Source organism: Elaeis guineensis, chromosome 15, assembly GCF_000442705.2.
Source record: "Elaeis guineensis isolate ETL-2024a chromosome 15, EG11, whole genome shotgun sequence".
NCBI classification, from domain to species: Eukaryota; Viridiplantae; Streptophyta; class Magnoliopsida; order Arecales; family Arecaceae; genus Elaeis; species Elaeis guineensis.
Genome location: NC_026007.2, coordinates 63,304,008 through 63,331,213, shown reverse-complemented (window position 1 = coordinate 63,331,213; position 27,206 = coordinate 63,304,008). Strand labels below are relative to the sequence as shown.

General features: G+C 43.7%; 1 protein-coding gene across 3 annotated transcripts; it reads left to right on the top strand.

The window, feature by feature from the left end:
• Window positions 1-15,516: 15,516 nt before the first annotated feature.
• On the top strand, window positions 15,517-25,907 carry LOC105058215 (RHOMBOID-like protein 10, chloroplastic). 3 transcript variants are annotated; one of them, XM_010941075.4, is made up of 9 exons: window positions 15,517-15,756; window positions 20,248-20,504; window positions 23,589-23,643; window positions 23,718-23,798; window positions 23,869-23,965; window positions 24,071-24,138; window positions 25,220-25,318; window positions 25,395-25,436; window positions 25,525-25,907. In XM_010941075.4, the coding sequence occupies exons 1-9, from the start codon at window positions 15,580-15,582 to the stop codon at window positions 25,666-25,668; spliced, it is 1,020 nt and encodes a 339-aa protein (XP_010939377.1). In that variant the 5' UTR covers window positions 15,517-15,579; the 3' UTR covers window positions 25,669-25,907. The 3 variants fall into 3 exon arrangements, with proteins under 3 accessions (XP_010939377.1, XP_010939376.1, XP_073105459.1); XM_010941074.4 differs by having other exon boundaries at window positions 20,245-20,504; XM_073249358.1 differs by lacking the exon at window positions 15,517-15,756 and having other exon boundaries at window positions 20,270-20,293; window positions 20,388-20,504.
• The last annotated feature ends 1,299 nt before the right edge of the window (window positions 25,908-27,206 follow it).

Here is a 27,206-nt window from a genome sequence, read left to right as displayed (position 1 = left end):
GCTATGTTGGAGCCCCGATAGGGCCTGTCAGATTGCCACCAAGAATATGTATCAGCTGGCCAAGCCTTGTATGCTGGCTGATACTCCCTTTGACTTTAATTGTATCTGAAAGCTAAATGTTCCCGTAAGGGTAAGGACCTTCTGGTGGAGACTTCTATGGAATAGGCTGCCAATCAAAAATCTCTTGTATCGTTGGGGTATCATAGAAGAGAATTCAACACATAATGGCATTTGTGGCTCTTTGGATGAAAATTCTGAATATGTGATACTCTTATATTCATTCACTTCTGCTTGTTGGGACCATTTGCTGCACACTGGAAGCCGTGGCCTCTGTCTTACATCATTGCAGGACTTATTTCAGTACATATCTGACAACCAAATTGCCGATGTAGATAGAGGCTTGGTTGCTTGTGTGGCATGAGCATTATGGATGGCTCGCAATCATAGAATTTTCAATCAGCTCTCCTTAAACCCAAATTAGGTGGTCAGAAAGACTTCATGCTTAGTGAAGGATTATGCACAGCAGCATATTAAAAGGGCTATGGTGAGGCACTGGGCCAGTGCTCTATCTTCTCCTTGTAATCCTAACAATATTTTAGTATTGTGGCTGCCCCCTCCCTCGCGGGTCCTTAAGATTAATTGTGCTGCTGCGGTTACAGGTTCCAAAGTGGCTGCTGCCTATATAATTCGTGACCACATTGGTTGAGCTATCAGATCTGGGGATAAACAAATGACTCTTTCTTTGGTCCCACAAGCTGAACTTGCAGCAGCCTGGCTTGAGATTTATATTGCTCTTCATGAGTTGCAGGCACTGAGCTTGAGGTAGAAGGGGACTCTCTAACTGTAATCAAGTGGATAAATAATCCTTCACCATGCAAGTCTCATTATCTCCTACTCAGTGACATTTGGCGTTGGAGGACATCCATCCACAGATTGATTGTGTCCCACATTTATCGAGAAGCTAATCAAGCCGAGGATTGGTTATCAAAGGCAGCCTTAACAGCTGACATTAATCTCAAGTATAATGACACTATGCCAGATGCACCGGCTGCTATTGTGATGGCTGATTGCAGAAATGTGCAATTCCTTAGGAAAAGATGATGGGCTCTATCGTGGATGATCATTTACTTATTGTTAGGATTTGACGCCTTGAGATTCAGCCCACATTGAGCCCACAGCGAGGTTCGCGGCGAAAAACGGAGTCCAACGAGACCAAGATCACCTGAAACGGAGCTCGGATGGAGGAGATACAAGCTTATGAAGTTGGCACGAGAATCGAGACGGCGGAGGACCGCCGGCGGGCGGCAGCGGCGCGGCCGCAGGCGGTGGCGCGCGGGACGCGCCACCCAGGCCGGCGTGGGACACGCGACCCAAGCCCGCGCGGTGGGGGCCCGGGGCCCAGGCGGGCGCGCGGCCCAGCCGGGCACGCGGCCCAGGCGGGCGCGCAGCCCAGCGGGGCGCGCGGCCCAGGCCCGCGCGCAGGCGCGGCCCAGGCCCGCGCGCGCGGGCCGGCCCAGGCCAGCGGGCTGCTGGCCCCCTTGCCCCGATCCACCGTGGACCGGGTGGTCCACGGCGCGGTCTGTGGACCGCGTGGGCGTTTCCCACGCATTTCTCGAGGTCCACGGCACTATTCCGTGGACCGGAGCGCGATCCTACGGTTCAGAGGGCTCCCGGTCTTGATCCGACGGTCCAGGGGATTTTTTGGCTTTATTTAGGACTCCTAATCACTCTCTAATCAAGTTTTAACCTATGTTTAAGCCTTTAAAAGGCCTGAGAACGAACAGAAGAGTGTGGATTCGGGTTTTCTCGCCGCCGTACGAACCAGAGGAGAGAGAGGCGTGAGGCGCTGTGAGAGAGGAGCAGGAGGCTCCTGGACAGCGGTCGTCAGGCTCTTCAGGGGTTCAGGGGGGTCTCCAAGAGAGAGAGAGCTTTTGTGAGGGGAACTTCATGTGAGAGAGAATTGGGTGTACAAGGGTTGAGGGTGAGGTCTCCTCTTGTAAAATTTTCTTTTCATAGTGAAGTTTGCATGCCCCGTGGAGGCGAGCCCTTTTGTGGCTGATCCACGTATTTTGATTGTTTTTTCTTTTGTTTTGTTTCTTCTTTCTTCCTGCTGCATCGCGTGGTACTGAAAGGATCTTGGGAGGTGGTGTCCTGGCCAGACATCCACCCAACAAGTGGTATCAGAGCAAGGCGGTACAAGAACGCAGATTGCAGTGGTGGTGAGCAAGACTGAAGATGGAGAAAACAGGAACAATCAAGATGGAGATCAACAAGTTCGATGGTAAGAGCAATTTCTCCTTGTGGCAGGCAAGGGTGAAGGACGTGCTCATCCAACAGGGGTTGATCGATGCTCTCTTGTGCGATGAGAAGCCGACCACCATGGAGGTGCGGGATTGGAAATGGCTACAGATGCAGGCGGTGAGTACCATCCGCATGTACCTGACGGATGAGGTGGTGATCCATGTACTGAGCGAGACTTCCCCGATAGTGCTGTGGTCGAAGCTCGAGGAGTTGTACATGGCGAAGTCTCTCACCAACACTCTTTTCCTCTGGAGGCAGTTTTACCAACTGCAGATGACTGAGGGACAGAGCGTGCAGGAGCATCTGAGCCACTTCCAGAAGATCCTCACCGACCTCCTTAGCGTTGGCGAGAACGTTGAGGAGAAGACCAGGGCGCTGGTTTTGCTGGCGTCACTTCCTTCTTCGTACGAGTCCTTGGTGACTGCTCTTCTAGTGGGGAAGAGCACTATCAAGATGGACGAGGTCACCGCGGCGATACTCCAGAACGAGGTTCTCAGGAGGGAGAACCCAGCTTCGAGCTCAGGTGTCGATAGCTCAGCTTTGGTGGCTTCTGGAGGTGCAGGAGGCGATAGACGGAGCGACAGGAGATCGCAACGAGGGCGGTCTAAGTCCAAGAGAAACTTGAGCAAAACCAGGTGTTACCGGTGTGAGGAGTTGGGGCATCTAGCCAGAGATTGCCCTCAACTGAAAAATCGGACGGTGGCTGCTGTAGCGACGGCCGACAGTGATTTAGATGGAGATGTCTTCGAGATATCTGACGAGGTATCTACTTCTTCCCAGCAGTGGATATTAGATTCTGCATGCCCCTATCATGTGTGTTGCAGAGAGGAGCAGTTTGACTCCCTGGAGAATAATGAGAGCACTGTATATCTGCCGGATGGATCGAGCTGTGCGATCAGAGGCATTGGGATGGTCAGCTGGAGGATACATGACGGTGCAGTGAGGAGATTGGGGGAGGTCCGATACATACCCGATTTCAGACAGAATCTTATCTCACTTAGCAGACTGGATTCGAGAGGCTACAGGACGGTAGCTGGTGGAGGAATCCTGAGGGTGCTACGCGGCGATAGGATTGTGCTAGAGGGGAAGAAGGGGAGCAGAGGACATTATTACCTGGCAGGGAGCCCAGTGCGAGGTGAAGCATCGGGAGCCAGGTAGAGTCCAGAGCGAGGTGGAGCTCCAGGAGGCGGATCGGGCACGAGACAGGAGACTCGGGAGGACAAGAGGCGACGTCGCAAGGTAAGATTCCTATTGCCGCAGGATGATGCCCCGAGCAGGTCTCAGGTCAGGAGGAGCACAGCATATGACGGAGATGGGATCGAGCAGCCTGGCTCGACTCCCATGTTTGCCCATCCATGATCAGCAGGCGATTGCCCCAGGGCATGGGGGCGAGGAGATCCAGAAGCTCTCGGAGTTTGGAGGAGGCCGAATATCGAGTCGAGGTAGAGATTGTTAGGATTTGACACCTCAAGATTCAGCTCACATTGAGCCCACAGCAAGGTTCGCGGCGAAAAACGGAGTCCAACGAGACCAAGATCATCTGAAACGGAGCTCGGATGGAGGAGATACGAGCTTATGAAGTCGGCACGAGAATCGAGGTGGTGGAGGACCGCCGGCGACCGGCGGCAGGCGGCAGCGGCGCGGCCGCAGGCTGTGGCGCGCGGGACGCGCGACCCAGGCCGGCGCGGGACGCGCGACCCAAGCCCGCGCGGTGGGGCCCAGGGGCCCAGGCGGGCGCGCGGCCCAGCCGGGCGCGCGGCCCAGGCGCGCGCAGGCCCGCGCGTAGGCGCGGGCCGGCCCAGGCCAGCGGGCTGCTGGCCCCCTTGCCCCGGTCCACCGTGGACCGGGTGGTCCACGGCACGGTCTGTGGACCGCGTGGGCGTTTCCCACGCGTTTCTCACGGTCCACGGTACTATTCCGTGGACCAGAGCGTGATCCAATGGCTCAGAGGGCTCCCGGTCTTGATCCGACGGTCCAGGGGATTTTTTGGCTTTATTTAGGACTCCTAATCACTCTCTAATCAAGTTTTAACCTATGTTTAAGCCTTTAAAAGGCCCTGAGAATGAACAGAAGAGTGTGGATTCGGGTTTTCTCGCTGCCGTACGAACCAGAGGAGAGAGAGAGGTGTGAGGCGCTGTGAGAGAGGAGCAGGAGGCTCCTGGACAGCGGTCGCCAGGCTCTTCAGGGGTTCAGGGGGGTCTCCAAGAGAGAGAGAGCTTTTGTGAGGGGAACTTTATGTGAGAGAGAATTGGGTGTACAAGGGTTGAGGGTGAGGTCTCCTCTTGTAAAATTTTCTTTTCATAGTGAAGTTTGCATGCCCCGTGGAGGCGAGCCCTTTTGTGGCTGATCCACGTATTTTGATTGTTTTTCCTTTTGTTTTGTTTCTTCTTTCTTCCTGCTGCATCGCGTGGTACTGAAAGGATCTTGGGAGGTGGTGTCCTGGCCAGACATCCACCCAACACTTATGGTTTCTCATAGCAATGGTATTCTGTCAATAAACAGGGAAGTCTTGTGCAAACAAAATGTGTAACAAGATGGCTATTCCAAAAGAGAGAATAGCATCCTGAAGTTCGTGATGATGGCTGTAGCTCCGGTGGCATTCTCATCAAATACTACTGGTCATGTTATCCCTATGGGTTCAGCAGGATAGAGGCCTTCCATTCCATTCAGATTACATGCTTTAATTACTGGGAACAGGAAATACAGATGATTAATTGGGTGCGGCTTTTCCAGACGTTGGGTGCTATATAACCAAGAGGACCGGCTGGGAGGTGGTATTAGCAAATCTGGGTTTTTGTTTCATGATACACTTTGCTTCAGTGTATTACATTACCCCTGCGTACTTTCATGCCCAGGTGATAAGTTAGAGCGTCTTCATCCCATATCTGTTACTACTTTTGTTGGGCAGTTTGTTACATGGTGGCAGAACCTCTATTTTTGTGTTCTATCTTTGTATTAATGAAGCAGGTTGCTCCTATTTGTACCGAAAAATGTTATGATCCAGGTGGTGTGCCCAAGGCCCAGGGGACCAAGGCTAAGGCTAAGGTCCATCATTCATGAGGGCTTCATGGAGATTCTAGGGCTAGTTGGGCCCTAGGTTGAAAGGCTGTGGGCCTTTCGGGTTCTTGAGGTCTAGGTTATGTGGGCCTCAAGGGACCAACTCTTTATGGACCAAGTCTGGGCTCAGGATAGGTGAGATTAGGTCGAGTCATGAGTGTACATGGGCTTGGGTTAACCTAATCTCCCATAGAGTTGGTCAAGGGAGTTTTGGGATTGGGTCACTTGATCCTGTGTTTATATATACTTGTACTTGTATAGGTTTGATTGAGCCAAGAAAATAGATGACTCTTTCTCTCAAGTCTCTCTCTCTCTTCTCCCTCTCTCTCCAGCAATCTTCCACACACCAGGAGCAAGAAACCTAGGGTTTCTTGCCGCCAGTCCATAAAAGGAAAGAAAGGAAGGGAGGCGCTAGCCCCTTCCCCCTTGCAGCCGCCTACCAGATCTGCTCTCCCCCTCTTGCAGGTGTCCAAACACCAGGTCCAGGACTTGAAATCTCTTGAGAAGAGGTTGGTACAAGTTCCTCTCAGATCTGGAGTTGATCTGAGGTCATTTGAGGTGCGGGTGAGATCTCCATCAACAGATCTACAAAAAGGCTGCAGCAGGACAGATCTGCGAGGTCTGTCTCCATCTATCTTCTTCCCCATCTAGAATATCCCGATTTGAGATCTACGAATTGGAAGACCTCGATCCAGGTTTGATCTGGTTGGGTACCAGATCTTGGATTTTTTAGAGGTGGTTTCAAAGGCATCTTCATCTGAAACAAAAGGCTGACGAAGAAGACAGCAACCAGGCTGATTTCATCAAGGGCCTTGGATAGTGTCCAGAAGTCTCCAGATCTATTCGTTGCTGGTTCTGCTACACCAAAGATCCGTGGGAAGAGCCGGGATCGTGCTCCAACAGTTGGTATTAGAGCCACGGTGGTGAGGAAGCGGTTCCAAGTGCGAGAAGTTGAAGATCCCAAGTACTGAAAATTTTCAGCAAGGTACCATCAAGGTATATTCTACACTTCTTGATTTTATATTGCTTGTTTGGCTTGGATCCGGTCATGGACAGCAATATGAAGGTCGAGTTCGAGAAGTTTGATGGCAAGAAAAATTTTTTCATATGGAAAATCTGGGTGGAGGATCTTCTGGTGCAAGCAGATCTGGATCAGGCTTTGGATGAGAAGCCTGAGGGAATGACAGATAGACAGTGGGCATCGTTGGAGAAGAAAGCATGCTCGGTGATCAGAGGATGTTTGGCGGATGTGGCGTTGTATTCGGTGCTAGAAGAAAAGACCCCGAAGGGTCTTTGGTCGAAGTTGCACACCCTGTATATGGGAAAAAATATGTGCAACAAGCTGATGCTGAAGAAGAAGTTGTACAGTCTTCGGATGCAGGAGGGATCTGATGTGATTTGCCACATTCAGAGGTTCGACCAGTTGTGCACGGAGTTGGTGAATATCGGGGTGAAGCTGGATGAGGAGGACAAGTCTCTATTGCTTCTATGTTCGCTGCTCGGATCATATGATTCTTTGGTGACTACACTGCTTTACGGCAAGGAGACTCTGGAGTATAAGGACATGGTCTCGGTGCTGAGGTCAAATGAACAGAGGAAAAAGTTGACCAGAGATCGGGCTCCCCAGGAGGGTTTGGCAGTAGGGGAGAGGACAGGTAGAGGTAGAGGCAGAAGCAAGTCCAGGGGGCGGTCCAAGTCCAGGAAGGGAAAGAAAGAGGTGAAATGCTTCAAGTGCAATGAGCTCGGGCACTTCAAGCGAGAATGTCCACTATGGAAGAGCAAGAAGGGAGAAAGAAGTGGCTCAGAATCAGTGAGTGCAGTTGCTGGGCAGCAGGTGGAGGATGATCTACTTGTGGTATCAGATGGTCACAGGCATTACACAGAGGAGTGGACACTAGACTCTGCATGCTCACATCACTACACACCACACAGGTCTTGGTTTGCGACATACACCAAGACAGATGAGGGATCAGTGACTCTAGGCGACAATCATCCTTGTAAGGTGGCTGGGATAGGGACAGTCAGGGTAAGGATGTTTGATGGGATTGTGCGGACATTGACAAATATAAAGCATATCCCGGAGCTGGAAAAGAATCTAGTGTCACTTGGCTACTTGGAGTGCAGTGGATACAGCTTCAGCAGTAGGGCTAGAAGCGGAGTACTAAACATCTCCAATGGAGCTATGGTGGTGATGAGAGGCAGGAAGTTGGACAATAACCTCTATCGCATGGAGGGATCTGTGGTGACCGGAGAGTCTGATGCAGCAGCTGCAGCACAGGACCAGCAGGGGGCTTACAGGATGTGGCACTACCGCCTAGGCCACATGGGTGACAAGGGGCTAAGGGAGTTGAGCAGGAGAGGACTCATCTCTGATCTGGAGATGGAGCTACAGGGGAGATCTGTGAGCCTTGCCAGATGGGAAAGCAGAGGAGAGTTCAATTCAACATCAGTACAGCCCGCAGTACAGCCCCTCTGGAGTTAGTACACACGGATGTGTGGGGACCAGCCCCAGTTTTAGCTAGGAATGGGGCCAGATACTTCATGATCCTGATTGATGATTTCTCAAGGAAACTCTGGATTTACTTCATGAGAGAGAAGTCAGAGGTCTTCACCAAGTTCAAGATCGGAGAGCTGAGGTGGAGAAGGAGCAGGGGAGGAGCGTGAAGTGTTTGAGGTCAGACAATGGCGGGGAGTACACCAACAGAGAGTTCTAGGATTACTGTGAGGAGTGTGGGATCAGGAGACACTTCTCAGTTAAGGAGACTCCACAGCAGAATGGGGTGGCCGAGAGGATGAACAGAACACTTCTGGAAAAGGCACGATGCATGAGGCTGCAGGCAGGGCTTCCAAAAGAGTTCTGGGTTTATACAGTTGACGCAGCGGGTTACTTGATCAATCGGTCACCTCACACCAGGTTGGATGGCAGGCTTCCAGAGGAGGTGTGGTCTGGGAGGACAGTTGGGCTGGGCCATCTACGGGTATTTGGGTGCACGGCCTATGTGCACATTGGAGCTGGTGAGCAGAGCAAGCTAGACGCCAGATCACGTAAGACGGTGTTTCTAGGCTATCCGCGAGGAGTCAAGGGATACAGGCTGTGGGATCCCTTGGAAAAGAAGGTCATCATTAGTCGGGATGTGACTTTTGATGAGAAGTCAGTCCTTCGGAGGTGAGCAGGCATGGAGGAGCAGCAGGAGCAGGAGGAGGTCCAGCAGGGCACTGCTGGACAGCTTACCTCTTTTATTTTGCCTCTTGCAGGTACTACTGGAGGACATGACATTCAGGTGGAGAACCTACCTAAGGTGTCTCCACAGGTGGAGAGGACTCGGATGGATGATTGAGGCGGAGAGGTCCAGCAGGAGCGAGCTGGATCGAGGACTGATATCGGTGTTGCCCTACACAAGCCCAAGAGGACCATTAGGCAACCAGACCGATATGGCTTCGAGGAGATGCTGTCATATGCCCTGGTGACAGCGAATGGAGACCCATATACGTATCAGGAGCCTATTGAGAGCCAGGACAGAGAGCGGTGGGTCCAGGCGATGTCTGAGGAGATGCAGTCTCTCCACCAGAACCAGACGTGGTAATTGGTGCAGTTGCCACAGGGGAAGAGGTCCATTGGCTGCAAATGGGTCTACAGTCGTAAGGACAGAGTGGAGCTGGTTGAGGCCTTGGGACACCAAGGTGGAGATTGTTATGATCCAGGTGGTGTGCCCAAGGCCCAGGGGATCAAGGCTAAGGTCAAGGTCCATCATTCATGAGGGCTTCATGGAGATTCTAGGGCTAGTTGGGCCCTAGGTTGAAAGGCTGTGGGCCTTTCGGGTTCTTGAGGTCTAGGTTATGTGGGCCTCAAGGGACCAACTCTTTATAGGTCAGGTCTGGGCCCAGGGTAGATGAGATTAGGTTGAGTCATGGGTGTACATGGGCTTGGGTTAACCTAATCTTCCATAGAGTTGGTCAAGGAAGTTTTGGGTTTGGATCACTTGACCCGATGTTTGTATATACATGTACTTGTATAGGTTTGATTGAGCCAAAAAAATAGATGACTCTTTCTCCCAAGTCTCTCTCTCTCTTCTCCCTCTCTCTCCAGCAATCTTCCATGCACCAGGAGCAAGAAACCCTAGGGTTTCTTGTCGCCAGTCCATAAAAGGAAAGAAAGGAAGGGAGGCGCTAGCCCCATCCCCCTTGCAGCCGCCTACCAGATCTGCTCTCCCCCTCCTGCAGGCATCCAAACATCAGGTCCAGGATCTGAAATCTCTTGAGAAGAGGTTGGTACAAGTCTCTCTCAGATCTGGAGTTGATCTGAGGTCGTTTGAGGTGCGGGTGAGATCTCCATCAACAGATCTACAAAAAGGCTGCAGCAGGACAGATCTGCGAGGTCTGTCTCCATCTATCTTCTTCCCCATCTAGAATACCCTGATTCAAGATCTATAAATTGGAGAACCTCGGTCCAGGTCTGATCTGGTTGGGTACCAGATCTTAGATTTTTTAGAGGTGATTTCAAAGGCGTTCTTCATCTGGAACGAAAGGCTGACGAAGAAGGCAGCAACCAGGCTGATTTCGTCAAGGGCCTTGGATCGTGTTCAGAAGTCTCTAGATCTATTCGTTGCTGGTTCCGCTGCACCAAAGGTCCGTGGGAGGAGCCGGGATCGTGCTCCAATAAAAAAGATATTTGTAGAATATCTTAAGCTATATTCGATGATCTTACCTTCTCGAGACTCTAGAAATCTTGAGTTTTCAAATACTAATTGACTAGTATTTACTATATTTTTTTTGCATGGATTTATCCAAAAAAAAAATCTTTACTTGCATATTTGTATTGTAGTTGTTGGGTATAAAATACCCCCCAGCCGAAGTTTGTACCGGGAGTAACCTTTCCGAACCTTGGGCAACATCTTTCCGAACCTCTCCGACAGTCCAACCTTGGGCAACATCTTTCCGAACCTCTCCGACAGTCGAGCTTCCGCAATATTCCCAAGTTCTGCCGACGGATAAACTCCCACAGCTTCTTCCACAAGTATCGATCGGGTTCCCCCGACGGACGAACTCCTGCCGCATCTCCCGGGCTTCTCCAGCGATAAGCTTCTTCAGTTGTCCATCAGGCCGCTCCAAGTGCTCTCTGGATTCTACCATCGGCCGATCTCCTACAAGGGTCAACCGTTCTCCGGACCCCTTTCGGATCTTTTCCGACATGATTTGATCGACTCCAATTCAAATTTCTTTCAGAACTACGTCAGTTCGTCAGTGGCCGAACTTTTCCAACAGCAGATCTTCACGACGGACGGGCTCCATCTAAGTTTCTACGACGGTCGACCGCCTTTTGGATTTCATCCAGGCTCCTACGGGAGCCGGACTTCTTCCCCGAACTCCTACTGCAGGTAGACTTCGTCCGAGCTCCTACGGGAGCCGGACTTCAGCCCTGAGCTCCCATTGCAGGTAGACCTCATCCGAATTCTTACAAGGGCCGGACTTTGAGCCTCCACCACAAGCGATCTACACCGAGCTTTTGCTACAAGCGATCCACTCCGAGCTTCTGCTACAAGCGATCTACTCCGAGCTACTACTACAAGTGGTCTACTTCAAATTTCTACTACGAGTGGTCCGTGTCGGATTTCTACTGTAAGCCTCCACCCGAGCTTCCCTTGTGAACGAATTCCTTCCGAACTTCTATTGCAGGCAGGCTTCGACCGAGCTTCCTCAACAAATGATCTCCATTCGGATTTCTACGGGAACCAGACTCCGATCGAACTTCTGTAGCGGACAGATTTCGGACGAACTCCTACGACGCACGGGCTCTAACAGTCGAACCCTTCCAGCGGGTGAACCTCTCCAGTGCCATCCGACATCCACTGCCGGTCGACCTTCTGTCGGATTCTGCGTGAAACTGAACTTCATCCACAGAAAGCCCCTGACCGAGCTTCTACAGCAGATGACCTTTGCCTGCAGTGCTAGCGCCCAAGGCACCCAACGGTAGAAAGCTCGCCAGCAACATCCGAGCTCCTCTCAGACGGAGAGCTACCCCTCTCCATCAGAAACCCCAACCGAGCTTCGGCCGACAGGCCTGGACTCCCTGGCAGGCCACAGTAATGGCCGCGACTCTGCTCCACTTCCTATAACGGATCCCACATGGCTCCATCATGCTCTGGCAAGTCACGACAACGGACATCACTCCATTCTCCACAACAGGCTCCACGTGGCAGGCCATGACGATGGCCACGACTCCACTCCACTACTCTCCGTAACAAACTCCTCATGGCCCCAAACGGCCCACCACCAGACGGTTACAGACGTCGCTGTCAATCTGTTACGCCCTCCACCTATAAAAAGGGGACCCCCAGATATGTTATTCCTTGAGCTCTAATCTCTATCAAAAAACTCTACTAAAATTTTGGTTCGAGCACTCCATTCTTGTTGAGGCAGAGAACTAACTTGAGCGTCGGAGGGTCTTGCCGGAGTACCCCAACTCCGGTTTAGACTTTCTTTACAGGTCCCGATGGCGACCGCGACTCCCTCGACTTCAGCTTCTCCGACGTCGGTGGATTTTTGCATCAACAGGATTGGCGCTAGAGGAAGGACACTGTGTCTTCGCAGTACCCTTATTCTTAAAAGAGCGCTCAATGGGACCACCTCCGATCATCTTCTCTGACATCTCCTCCTCCGATTGCCTGCCTGATCTCCACCTGATGCCTCCCCGAAGGGCATCCACCAGGCGGTCAACGGCCTCCGCGGCCTGATCTCAGCAAGCTCCGCAAGCCCCGGCCTCATCTCCGGTTTCCCAGGCTCCTCCTCCTCTGGCGACGGCAGTCGGCATGGAGCAGTTTGACCTGCTGGTTCAATAGGTCAGAGGCCTCACCGAAGTAGTGCAGGCCATGCAGCAGCAGCCGCAGCAGCTGCAGGCATCGGTGCGGCTGGAAAGAGCATCGTCGAAGTTCCAGAATCTGACGACCGGATGGGCCACATGGGCCAGCCGCCCTGTCTTTCCCAGAAAAGAAAAACAGAAGGCGGAGAGTCCTCCGTCCGATCATGATTCAACCCTCGGAGAATCTCTGTCTCCGCTCCACCAGAAGACCTTCGAGGCCCGCAATCGAGAGGACCTCCTGGATCAGAGATTCCAGGAGATGAACCGACGGATCGAAGAGCTCCGCCGCGCTCCCACTGCTTATGGTGAGGACATCTGCACTAACCCTCCTTTCTCTCAAATGATCATGCAGGAACCAATCCCGCCGAACTTCAAGCTCCCCCAATTCGAGAGCTACGATGAGACCTCGGATCCGGTCGATCACCTGGAGGCCTTTCGGACCATGATGCTGCTCCATGGCGCGCCAGACGTCATCTTGTGTCGAGCTTTCCCGTCTACCTTGAAGGGAGCAGCAAGGAATTGGTACTCGATATTGAAGTCGGATACAATCTTCTCCTTTGACCAGATGAGTCACCAGTTCGTGGCTCATTTCGTCAGCAGCCGGAGTCTCCGGCGAGGTTCGGAGTCCCTCATCAACATCAAGCAAAAGGAGGGAGAATCCATCCGAGCTTACGTCAACCGCTTCAACGCCGCCGCCCTGGAGGTCCGGAACCATAGAATGCTATCCGATGAGGATTTTTTTGTAGATGATCGGATAAAGCTCTAGCGGCGGTTTTACCTCGACCACATCTATCTCGATAGCCGACCTTAGGTGGTCATATCTATGAAGATCTTGCTCTGCATATCGATACCACCGCATAAGCTATCAGCTGGCGATTTTAGGTATGTTATTAGAGTTATCATGATTTGGTGCTGGCTTTTATGCATGACCATCGTCAAAAATCATGGGTAGATAAGATTCCATTTTCATCTCGACAAGGACCGACGCAAGCAAACTAGCCATAACTGAAGAGTTTTCTCCTTGACATCAATCAAGATCAGCTAGTTATCCCCTGTAGCAATTTTATTTCTTTATCAATTTATTTTAAGTATTCGAGAGAGAAAGGATGAGAGAGCTTCCAACAATATATTTTCTATAAAATAAATTTTTAAAAAAACATATTTCAATATTAGAAAATTTTTTTGAGACATAAAATGATATTTTTGAGTGATTAAAAATATTTTTTCAACAGTTTTACTTGGATAAGGAACAATAGTTATTGAAGACTCAGAGGACAAGAGAGTCCTACAATCCATACATTTTTCACTAAAATAAATACAAAAAGTATTTAAATATTTTAAAGATTATTTTTTGAGAGATTAGGAGGCGTTAACTGGGCTCATTTTTTCACCGCCTATTGTCTTCATCCCATCGCTAGAGGGCTAACTTGAATAAAAATTTTTGCCCATCGGATTACGGCTTTGGGGTTGATCTGTATCTGGGGGATAGAATGGCATATGTCACTGTCAAATCTAACTATATAGGAGCAGCTTGGTCTTCGAAGTTGAGATGGTGCTTGCACACTGAATACTAGAGAGTAATTTACTTGGCTATGCAGTATGATTGATTCAACACTATCAGTTTGTTCTCTGATATTTCTGATTTTTGGTACTCCCATACTATTTATGTGGTAATCTGAAGAGTTATTTTCATGTTCTGGGAGCTTCTTCCTTAAGAATTTATTAAGGTTAATTTTGATAGTAGTGTTAGAAATAGTAGGGGGTACTGGTTATGTCATCCAAGATTCAGACGTCAGATTGTTGGTAACAGGGGGCTTATATCTTTTTGAGCTTTTTGTTTCAAAAGCTAAGCTTTGAACTGTCTGGACGGGCATCATTTATGCCAAGCAGGAGTTGCAAGCAAAGAAGATATTCATAGAGAGAGATTCTGCCTGCATTATTGACTATATCCAAAATGACACGAAGCAGTTGAAGGTCTATCCACTCCTCCATGACATCTGGATTTCTCTTTTTTTTTTTGGATACATGGCATGTAGACTTCTTTGCGTGATTTCATTATAATGTCTATTTCAGAAGGCGAACAGTACGGCAAATTGAGTTGCAATTTATATTGTTAAGTACATCAGAGACTGAACTTGATGATAGAATGAGGCTTGTTCGTAAGTCTTGTAGGATCTTTTATTTTCTAATTTTATTGATTATATTTATATTAAAATAATATAATTACTTACTACTTTGTACATATATATATATATATATATATATATAGCATTATGCTTGGCTAGGGGTCTAAACTTGGCCGCCATATTGCATGCACCGAGTGCAATTGGACCGCACAAATCCCACGGTGGATAACACGCCATGTTACCTCTTGTATTTCATGAATTCTCGATTGCATGCTCTCCACCATGCATATGCTTCACGATTTGCCCCGGTTCACTTGCACCTAGGGGTGCAAATGGGTTGGATCGGATCGGATCATGAGTGACTCTGATCCAACTTAATTTCTTGATCAGGTCTAAATATTGGATCCAAAACTAGTCTAATAAAAAATCAGATCAGATCGGATCTGGTCCATGATTAAATTTTTTGATCCAATGGATCATTCGAGTCGAGTCGGATTCATATATAACCCAGCCCTGATCTATGAATACGGGTTCAATTCGGATTCGGATTCGGATCTGAGCCGATTTGGATCTGAGTTATAAATAATAAGATCGATAAGTAGAAGATCTATAAATAAATCTTATTTGCATTATAAATTTTGTTCTTGATATACGAGACTATTAGAACTCTTATGTCTCACACTCTTCATCCAAAAATCCAAAAAATCTAATCACATTTTCCTCATATTTCTCCTGACTTGGTTAATCCAAATTTAAAATATTTTAATAAAATTTTAAAAGATAAAGATCTAAAAATTAATAGAATATTTTTTAAAAAATAACAGACATTAAAGCAAGATCGATCAAAATTAACATTCATGTAATATAGAAAGAAAGAGAGATAAAGGATGGGTTCGGATCGAGTCGGATTGGATTGGATCGGATTATATATTTCAAGATCCAAATCAACTCAAAAATTTTTACTGATCGAATTAGATCAGATTAGATCAAAATTCAGTAAATTCAGATCCAATCTGTAAAATAGAATAGATCTAATTTTAAAATCTAATTTAAATTCATGAATCTTTTAAAATGATTCGGATCGGATCTGTGTGGGTCGGATCGGATTACGTCGCGGGTCAACCCGGCCATTTGCAGCCTTGCGGCTCTTACTTGCACTGGTGACCAATGGCTATAGGTGCATTGGGGCCTCACAGCGCCTTTCCGGCTGGCTTCAGACCGTCGCTGGACTCGGAGAGGATGTTCTCGATTCCCTCGCGTCCTTGGCTGCCGGCTTCCAACTCCTCGCCCTCCTCTTTTACCGGAGGAGTCACACCCGCGCATCTTATCACCGTCGCCTCCGCCCTGCGGCTGGGCGACCTCCTCCGCGGACACTTCCCCGCCCACCTTACCCTTCTCCTCTGCTCTCCCCCGCCGGTACAAAACCCAAACTCCACCCATCCCCTCTATCTCTCCCTCTCTCTGAAATATACCACTAAATGTTGCTTTTGTTTTAGAAATCTCGGTCGAATTGAATCATCTCTGAATGAGAACTGTCGCAATAGTGATGGTGGATTTGATATTTTCACCTAGGCAAGATTGTGAGGAACTTATTGGGTAGACTGTGATCAAAGTTGTGTAGAGATGAATCTATCGGTGAAAAAGAGTAGAACGTGAGGAAAAGAAGTGTCCTGGTGTTTCTTGTCTCTTACCATGGTGCAACTGTATCCACTGCGGCAGAATTACTCTTCAAATTGAAGCTTTTCTTCCTTATTTCTTGTAGGCCGAATTTATTTTCGCACGCCACCTTCCTTTCATGCATCTATAGATGTTGCCCCAATCCCGCTAGATTTCCTCGCTAATAGAAGAAACATACATGCAATTTTATAGTTTTATCAACTTGAGAAAAATTGGACATCCAGTTTGGTTCAACTGAGGAGAACTAAACCTCCTAAGTCCTAACCCTTCATATGATGAAAGGGCATGTGCTCAATGCATTCTGTTATATTCTTTGGTCTATTAATTTAAATCTAATATTTTCTTGTAAAATAAGCATATAATGTCTTGGTGCGCTCAAGATGAACTTGTCCTCAAGGTTGAAGTGCATTAAAGTATACAGTCCCACTTGGCACTCCACCACTGATGCCTATATTTTTTTAGATGTATTTTTCTAACAAAACAAGGATATGACATTCCTGTTCATTTGGGTAACCCTGTCCTCAAGGTCAAATTGCAGAAATGCACAATTCCTCCAGGATCACAAGCCTTCAATGCTTTAGTTTCAACCTATCTCTTCTCTCTTTCATTTGCATGACAGATGATCATGCAAGCTTCTCTTTTATAGAACACTATGAATACAATCAAAACAAAATATCTCTTCATGAAAACTTCAAGGAATGAAATGGATGGAATTAATAAAATCAGGCACTTGAATGACTCATCTTCTATGAATAGGTAATAACCCTGAGCCTCATTGGTTATGGTGTGTATGACATCGCTGCCACTAACATCTGAATTTTCTCATTTAAGGAATCCATTTCCTTAGCTATGACACAGTTTTGTTCAGTGGTCCTCTAAAGTGCCATTGTCCCTCCATCAATTCCCCCACAGGCATCTCATTATCTTGAAATCATCATGCCTTGATGCCAAGAACTCCAATACCTTAGAAGTAAATCAGGTCAAGGCTTTGATACCAAATGTTATGTACCTTATTTTTTGATGGGATAAAATATGTGCAGTAAGTTGTTCCAGAGGAGAAACAGGCTATTTGGTGTAATTGAGTAAATCCGAAGCTCCTGTTTCTTTATTTAGTGAAGAATATTTGCCAACAAAGCTATTCTCTTCACGTTCATAGTTAGTTGTATACAGTTAACAACACTGAAAGCAACTTTCCTTTTACCAAATACCCACTAAATTATAGTTGCAGGCAATGACATTTCTACAATATCTACCTATAACCATACACCTTAAAAAAAAATCTGTATCTTAACTATTACAACCACGAATAACCAATTGGCTTACCATTACTGATCCCTAAATCTAACGATTTTTATGTTATAGAATATTCATAATAAAATGAGCTATTTAAAATAAGTTACTTGTCATTAGACAAAAATTACCTAATATTGACAGATATGATTAGTCTGTTTTTTGATAAATTTCACGGAAAGAAGACACACTAGGGAAAGAAGACACACTAGAGCTCACCGTCTTCTTGATCTGCTTTTGTCAAATACTTCTACAATGTGTGGATTGTCTTTAAGATGCCACTTTCCTTTTCCAGTTCCTCTTCGCTGCAGGACTGATATTTTGAACTTGAACATGTCCCCAAAATACCTCTATTCCAATGGGCACTTCATAAGCCATGAAGGTAGTTGAAGAGCATAATAGAGATGGACCAGGGATTTAAAATACTGCATATGACACCCACAGTGGCCATGATCTGGTACCTTATCATACTGTACTATACTTTTCCATGCTGCATTAGTCATGTGGCACATCTCATGGGAAAGAATATGGGTATGTGCAAGTTTTGTATAGGTTGATGCTGTTTCATGGTGGTCATGGACTGGCACACATGATGCGGTGGTAGAAACCTATGTACTCTGCCTGGAGATATCTCACTTGGTTGTGGATTGGTAAAAAGTACAATTTTTAACCCTTCCGTTGGACAAGATCACTTTCTTATTTGCATATGACTGATGTCATGATTCATAATTTGCTATTTCAGGTCTTGCTATGACTTTTTAGTTTGATCTCTGCCTTTACCATATGTGAGACATCAAAATCACAAAAATAGCTCTTCTGTGACATCAGCTGACATATCATCATATTAATACGATCCTGACAGTAGTTTCCAGTAAAGAACTTTAGATAGCATTGTTAAACAATCATTGACACAATGATTTCCATAAGAAAAATGTGTGCCACTAGGGCTTCATTTTTTTTTGACCATCGTTACAGCAACCTCCAGTTGAGCATTTAGGGAAGTATTGTGAAGCAATCATATTATCATCCAGCTATACCATCTTGTATGGATTAAGATATACTTTGTTTTTCAGTTTACATTTGGCATTTCGAGCTCTTTTGATGTTGTTAATCCTGTACAGCTGCTGCTGTCAATAGACTATTTGGATGCTACAAATAGCCAACTAACATACATCTTTACCATTTATGAAATTGGTGTGGAAATATTCTTTTATCTGGTTCTTATTTTTTGCCTTCTGATAACTGTGGATCTTTAGGGAAGTGTTGAAACCTACGATGCAATAATATGGTCATATTCACTATCTCAGTTCTCTACTGTATCTTCCTTACCAACTATTAGGTCAATGTGTGCATGCTTTTGTGAGCTTCATATACTTGTGGCCCATGTCTTCTTATTGAATTCGCTTTAAAGCTTTAATTATTTCCATGTCCTTCACTTTCTTGCATTTGTTCCATGATAAAAATGAACTCACTTGGATAATTAACTCGGACAACAATGTTTGGCTTCACTTCGTTTTTTGCATGTGATGGCTCTTAAGCTATATTATCTGAAATCTGACATGAAACATCTAATCGATCATCCATCATATGTGCCCTAGTATACTATCCATATTAAATGAGCTAAATCTAGCTTTGCATGCCATGCATGTGTTTGTGAGACTATTGTGCCTTTTCCAGACATCCCTTCTGTTAATATAGCTAACTATAATTAAGGTAAAAGTACTAGTTGAAAACATGATATCAAATTTGCTATTTGCACCATGTTCTCATCCAAAACAAGTATGCTTGACCTTAAACTCTTACCAACTTATCCATGTTATCTCAGGTCTTTCCCTCCTTTTTCCTTGATTGTTAAACAAAAATCATGCACTTTGCTTTAATTTTGCCTTACTAAGTCCATACAGTCTCAATTACTTTCTTTTGATTTTGTTTTCAATCAATTCATCTCCTATTCATCGACTTATCGAGTTATCCTCAATCCATCCTTTATAATTTTACCAAACATTCACCTTAGCATTCTTACATTTGCCTTGCTTTATTTTTTTGTATGCTTGAATCCATTTCATAGATCACTACTCTTAAATATTCAACCTTTTGCCATTATTGCCATTTTCTAACAAGTTTCCCTTAAGCTGAGAAAATGTGAATGCTCACAAAATGCTCAGTAGGCACCATTCCGTCCTATCAAGCTGGCCTTAACCTTATTAGATGTGCCTTCTTCTATCTTTGAAATTTCAATGCTTCTGCTTGTTATGTCCAATGATAACGACATAATTATACTGTAATAGCCCCTGGTTATCAATTTTGGTTATGGCTTTGTAGTTTTGTTTTTCAGGATACTGAAATCTGCCTACACATTGTTATTTACGAGCATAACTATGTCCTTGAAATCATTATTTTCTGATAATTCCAGTATTTTAAATGAAATATGATTTTGTCTTCCTCTGACTGTCCACTTTCTATTATGTGAGGTTATGTATGTTTTCTTTTTTAATAAAAAATCATGCATAACTAATAAAGCTACCCAATGACAAAATATAGCTACATGACACTGTTAAGTGTTAGAGCACATGGGAGGTCTAACATAATTGTTTAAATTCAGAAGTGCCTTATGTTCTTGAAATATCTTGGATTTGAAGAGGTGTAAACTACAAGGATTAACATTGAGGTTTTTTGTTCATATATCTGGCAGATCAATTGCCATAACTGTGTTTTCTTGACATTCAAACATATACTCTTATTATCAGAATCTAGTTAACTAAAGAAATACATTGTTAATGCACTTCAACTGAAATTGAAGTTCTGGTCCATATTGTTTTTCTGAAATAAGCTTGTTATAAATAGTTTATTTTAAAGAATGTGGATGCTTCACACATTTATTTTTGCATGTCCTATGTCCTACATATTTCTGATTCTCACTGTCACTTTTGCAATCAGCAGGATGCTTATCGTTCTGATTACTTGCCTGGAACCAAGGATATTTGGTGTAGGAGACCGTATTTAGTAAAGAAATATTCTTTTCTTGAAACAATAGCTGACACTTTATCAGCATCATGTTCGTCTTGCTTTTCGTTCTTCAGCGGGAAGGAATCTGAAAAGAGATACATACATAAGGGCAAGTTGCAGTTTAGGGGTTCTGAAGGGAATGCTTTTGATGGAAGGCTATGGACCAATGTTCTTCTCGCCCTTAATGTTTTGTGAGTCCCAAGTTTTAAACCAAACAAATACAATCACTTCTTACCATGATTTTGACTTGTATTATTCCCATTTTTCTACTTGATCATTTTATTTATAGGGAATTTTCTTCAACTCATGTTATAAATAACAAAAGCTGCTTAGAAATAACATGGGACAGCTACTTGTTAACTTTTACTTTGAAATCCTCCATGCAGAGTTCTCTAAAAGGTCCTTGTTTATCTAGCTAATGATGTACCTTTTGATACTTGTCTAGAATAAATGGGTAAAATCTTTCAATTTAAGCTAGCCTGTCTTTTTTCTAATACTCAGATTCAGCAACCAATAATAAACTTTAGTTATTGCATGTGGAATGTAGAATGTTCATACAAGGATTCTTGTTCTTTTGCATGAATTTATTGGTCGATTTATTTCAAAACTGATATGTCAGGTTTATTGAAAGGAAAATGGACTAGGCATGCATGCTCTTTTACAAAAAAATTCCAAGATGATGCTTTATGGGGAATGTACATTTACCAGTGCATATATGGGCTATCTGTTGGAGGATGCAGTTATCCCTATTTTTTTTTTTTTCATTTGATTAGTGTGCCTGTGGCCCTAACTACAGTCAATAAAGATGAGATCTTATATTTGCTATCATATATTGTTTTTCCCCTTCTTTAATACTTTGCTCCAGGAAATAGTGTTCAGTTTGGCTCTGTGGTTTATAAGTTTAAACTTAGGAACAAGGTTTCAAATAGTTCAGTCTGATTGTGTCTCACATGTCAACCAAAGATCAGTATGGTGTGTGCATGCCACGCACCGTAGTGACAAAGGGTCTCGATTGCCCTGCTATGGCCTGTTTTAGCGTCCTTTTTTTTCCCTCTTTCTTATGTTATATTGTCCTGACGCTGTGTTTTTTTGGAAGAAATAGGGTTGGGTATTGTCCTGATGCTGACTGTGTTTTGCTAGTTTATTATATAGCACTGCATAACTTGCGATTAAATGCATTGAAACATATGTGATAAAATTAGAGACTGAAACACAATTAGGTTGCTGGAATAGTTGATATATATGGTATTGAACATTACCAAGATTTGAGATGATATAACATATTGGTAGCAATGATATGGCAAAAGAATGAAAGAGTACATCTATAGACTATATATAATATTGAACAATGCCAATCATGTTTTTGACATGGGAGACTAGAAATGAGGTCCCTCACATCACATAGTGCCCTATGGAGTGCCTAGAGGGCTCATGTATGTTATTGTCCGTTACCAAGCACACATCATGTATCAACTTGAGAACATATTTGAAAATCAGACTGAGCAAACACTATTTGCTTTGGTTAATTTCGGATTTACATCATTGTTTGGTGTAAGTTTTGAGGTTCAACCAAAGAAATCTCAATTTCCCTTTATTTTGATCCTTGAATCCAGTGATCAAAGGCCACTAGATACACATACACCTACAACAAAATCCCATCATGTTTAGGCTCCTTTCTTGCCCTAAATCTCCCTAGTTAAGCTTCAGAAAGGATACGATGGTTTCATGTTGAGAGCCATTGGTGGAAACATTGTTAAAACCTTTTTGGATCATATCTTACGTTAAAGTAACCGACTATTATTGATGCTATAAGTTTTATTGGTCGATAGTAACTGCTACAAGACAATTACAACTTCTGAATTCCAAATTCATAGTAGGTAGGTTAATCAAATGTCAGTTTTCATAACTTTCTTCTCTTAAATCCGCTAATGAAAATTTAATTACAATAATTATTGTCTACAGCAAATTTGATTCGAGCACCAAACTTGATACTTCATGCCAATTTTGCTAGAATAACAACTGTAACAATAAGCAGATAAAAATATGAAAGGAGGATAATTGTGATGAAGCTAAAAAGTAGCCTCTAGCTGAATTTCTAGCTCAATACGATGGAGTCAGACTATTAGAAGCGTAAGATCAGTCTAGGATGCAGCTTTTAATTATCATACTCTCTCATTGTGATAATGCTTGTTGTAATGGCTTCCTTGAAACTCTGCCTTATCAAACCTTATGCTTACTGGAGGAATAAAAGAGAAAAGATCATCCTAAACATTTCTACCCAAATGAGATTGAGTTTGATGTGTACCACTAAACTGATAGGGCTTCATGGAACCTTTTCTTACAAAATGAGATTTGATTTGATGTGCAACACTAAAATGATAGGGCTTCATGGATGCATTAAACCGGTTTTTAGGACTGTCAATCTGGTGGCACTTGTCTATGAAATGGTACCAAATTCCTGTCTAAGGCAACTATAGGCAGGAGGAGCCCACAAGAATAGATGGCCACTAGGGAGACATACTGGGTCAGTTGTTATTTGCCCTAACGCAACTCAAGAGCAACATTCAGAGTTCCTCTAGACTTGGAATGAGTTTAGATGAAAGAAGAATATGAGAAATTTTGATAGTGGGAGTCCATGTTCATCATCTTTAGGACAAATTTAAGTCATCAACCATGTTACAGGTATTCGGGTTCATGTCAGATGTTGGTGTAACGGATCCTTTTAACATCTAAGGCTCTCTTCTTACTGGGATATGTCAGAGTGTCATATCAGTGTGAGAAGGGCCGGATAACATAGGTCATTGACTTCTTTTGAAAGTTGAAAAACAGTTACAGATACAGACACAGTGACATTGAGAAAGAGAAGAGAGAGAGAGCAATTACCTCATCTTTTACATATGTAACCATCAATAATAGAATTTAAACATAATTTTTAACAGATGCATTCAGCTGAAGGGAATCAGTAAGACTAGTGAACAAAATTTATGCTGAAAAGTAGATGGAGAAATGGAACTTAATAAGGCTTTTTTATCTTCATTCCCTTTTTTCTTGCAACCACTTTTTAACTGCATCCACCAAGTTTTTTATTAAATATAATGACAGTGAAAATGAGTAAAACTAATTTTATCTATTTCTATGGTTGTCAAGCTAAATTACCTCTTTGGTTCCTTGCTACTTCTCTTGTTAATCTGATGTCGCTCTTCTACATCATATCATCTCGACTCATGTCAGGTAGTAGCATTTTAAGTGTCTTGACTCTTTTCCTGTTTTCACAGAGTTTATGCAGCTCAGATTGCAACCCAGGGAAAGCTGCTTTTGTGGGGAGCTAAGGTTAGAAATGTCAGATAACCTCTCCATGTGAAGCTTATCCTGACTAAGGAATGACTATCTGATTGTGTACATAGGTCAATAGCCTGATTGATAAAGGACAACTATGGAGATTTGCTACATCATCATTTCTGCATGCAAATATTGGGCACCTCATGGTGTGTCTTCTAGAACTCGTTGGTCTTAGTATATGTTAAAATCATGAGTTTAATTGATATGCTTGTACAGGTCAACTGTTTTTCTTTGAACTCCATTGGTCCCATTGTCGAGAAACTAAGTGGGCCTAGACGTTTTCTTGCAATTTACTTCAGTTCAGCAATAACAAGTAACAACTCATATGCCTGCTTTGGAAGATAAAACTGTTTGTGTTCATGCAACTGTGGCTTCCACTTTGGTTTAAGTTCTGATTCAAATTTTGCAAAGAAACTAGGTTCCATGATGAGCTATCGGTTCTGTCATTCTCCTGCTGTTGGTGCATCCGGAGCTATTTTTGGATTAGTAAGTATATTTTAGTAAGTATATTTTTAGTTATGCCTTTTATGCTTCGTGGGTCCGTTAACATATTTATACCCATTGTTTTAAAAAGTGGGCTTGGATTTTGGACAACAATATATCTTGACTTGGGTATACTTTGCTAATAATCTAAGTGAATCAAATTTAATATATTGAACAATTGTTAAGATGTGTTATGCCATAACCATAGTTTGAGAGTTTTGTCTTCAACAATACATAATTTTATTGTGGAAATTATTCATTAGGTTATTCTCTGTTAATTACTAGCATTCTTCTACATGCTTTTCTTGAACTTGTAGTTTGTAAATTTATCTTCGCAGTTGGTTACTTAAACTACTTATTCACCTTTCCTTTTTCTTGTTTGATAACATTTCACTCAATTGTTGTAGCTTTTTATATACTGCCCATCTTTTACATACATGATCCCCCACATCTGTGGTTATATAAAAGGCGTTACCTCTGTGGATTTGATTATTTGCCTGCCATTAGTGAGCTCATTTTAGATTACAATTGGGCTTTATAATACATACATTTTCTATTTGGATATAACTCTGTGATAATTTCCTTATGCTGCTGTCTGTTTTTTTATCAGAACTTTGTTGATATTAATTGTAAAGTTCATATCTACCATCTTCTTATCCTCTACCATGGTTACGGGGGTGTACCAGTAACATACCAACATGGTATGTACCACTGTACACCCCTTATGTACTCATAATTTACCAATATGAGGAGGTATGGCATGTGGTACATACCAGTAGGTACCATAGATAGTGGCATACCAGTCATGTACCAATATGGTATATACTGCAGTATGCTCTTGTATCTACTCATGTTTTGCTGACATGATGCAGTATGGCATGTGGTACATACTGGAAAGAACCATTATGTATCATGATGTGGTCCAATTTTCAAACCTTGCCTCTATCATATGTTTACATGGTCAATCTTTGTTTGTTCAGTTTGGAAGGCATATATATCCGTTAAATAGCTGCTTCTTTTCCTGTTCCGAAAGCATACTTAGTAATGTCATGTTCATAATATATATATATATACACACATACAGGTTGGTTCTTTTGCTGTATTTGTTCTGAGACATAGAGGCCTCACTGGGGGTGGAAAGCAGGATTTAAAGTACATTGGACAAGTCATTGCCTTAAACATGGTAATCACTTACTAGCTTCTGTCATAAGTTGTATGCATGTCAAGCTTTGTTCTTTTATGACAAGTCCCTCCCACAGGTTCTCGGGCTTCTCTCCAAGGGTATTGACAACTGGGGTCATGTAAGTCCCCATAAATTTTAGCTTTTATTGAGTTCTCAATTGGATGATTGCACGCTCAGATGTAACACCCTTGCATGTATGATTTCAGCTGGGTGGCTTGCTAGGTGGAATGGCTATGTCGTGGTTTCTTGGCCCGGCATGGCAATATGAATTCCAAACTGATGATGGAAGATTAGTTTTTGCAGACAGGGCTCCTGTTTTCTACTTCATCAGAAGAAAGAGGTTGCGTTAAGACAGTCACTGCTATCTGAAAGTTATAATACTTACTAAGACACTGTTTTGATTAGTAAAAGGGGTCATTTGAAGGTTATTGGCTGTTATCAATTGAAAATCAGGGGAAAAAAATAAAGGGAAAAGTTGGATGCCAAATGAAAACCAGATATAAGAACTCTAGAGCAAATTAGGTTTACTGTTGTGATAAAATGATCCTACATGATATTACAGTCTTTAAGAAATCTCATCTCTTTCATACTTGGATGGTACCCCTCCTTTTTTTGGCTGGGTTGCTTAATAGCTGCATGGGTTGCCACATGCAAGAGCCAAGCCATTTCATTAGGAGCACAGAGCTATTGTGCATTAGTTCTTAATTGTCTGGGAAACCTCTTGTTGCAATTTAGATTCTTCGAGAAGCACAAAGATTCTTTGACCAAAGAATCTTTTACAAATGTTTGGTGTGTTCCCTTTTGTTCAAAGCTGGACTGAAGGTTTTGCTGGGTTTAAGATGATATACAATGCAGCGAGGGTTATTTGATTTGTACTTATTTGGTTGGCACTTCTGCACCCTTGGAGTCATGACTGCTCCTCCTGCACTCCCTGATGGAAGCTGATCTTGCCCTAGGAAAGCAGTTTTTCTTTTCTTCCATCAAAAAAAGGAAATACTCCAACTCTACCATTGAATGCTTATGAGCTTCTTTAAAAAGAATACATTATAGTTCTCCTATATTCTTTGTTTTGTTGCATGAAATTATCCACAGTTTTCATTTGCACCTTGTTATTTGTATTTTTGATATTTTTTTTAGATTCAGGATATCTTTTGATATTGGAACAAAATTGCCCGCACCCATCCCAACTTGAAGCTTTCTCCCCTGCGGGGGGAACCCTTAGTTTCTTTCTTCCTGATTTCTCATATTTTGCCCCCCTCTCTCTCATCTACTTACTCTACTTTCTCCTCCTTCAACCTCAGGATTTTGGAACTCTAACCTTGCTCGTTGGAGAAGAAAACAAAGAATAGTTTAGCTACGATGACTCTTGCCATGCTAATGACAAATAATCTTACCCCACTTGCCTGGTCCATTCTTTTGTGCCGCAAAAATGTTAACGAGTTCAACACCTTCGGATGGAGAAAGAGAAGATCCAGATAGCTATGGCATCTGAGCATATTTGTGCAAGTGGCCATTCCCTGAAATCTTCGTCGCTGTTGCCGCCTGCAATCATTAAGAATTATATTTAAAAAAAAAAAAAAAAAAAGGGAATCCAGTGCATGTCACTATATATGGAAGATAAAGGAAGTCAAAATTAAATTATCTTATCATTTTAATGTTGATTGAAAAAAAATTAAGCTATTAATTTGATCGATGTCAAGGTTTTAAATACTGTAGAACGGATGGTTCTGATTTTTTTCATAAAATGGAATACCATACGTCCTCGTACTTGGGACATCATGGTATGTCCATTAAGATGTCCTGTTACATTGTAATGCTTGGGATAATGGTATGCCTCACCATCCTATCAATATATAAAATCTTTGATCAATATTCTATAATTACATAG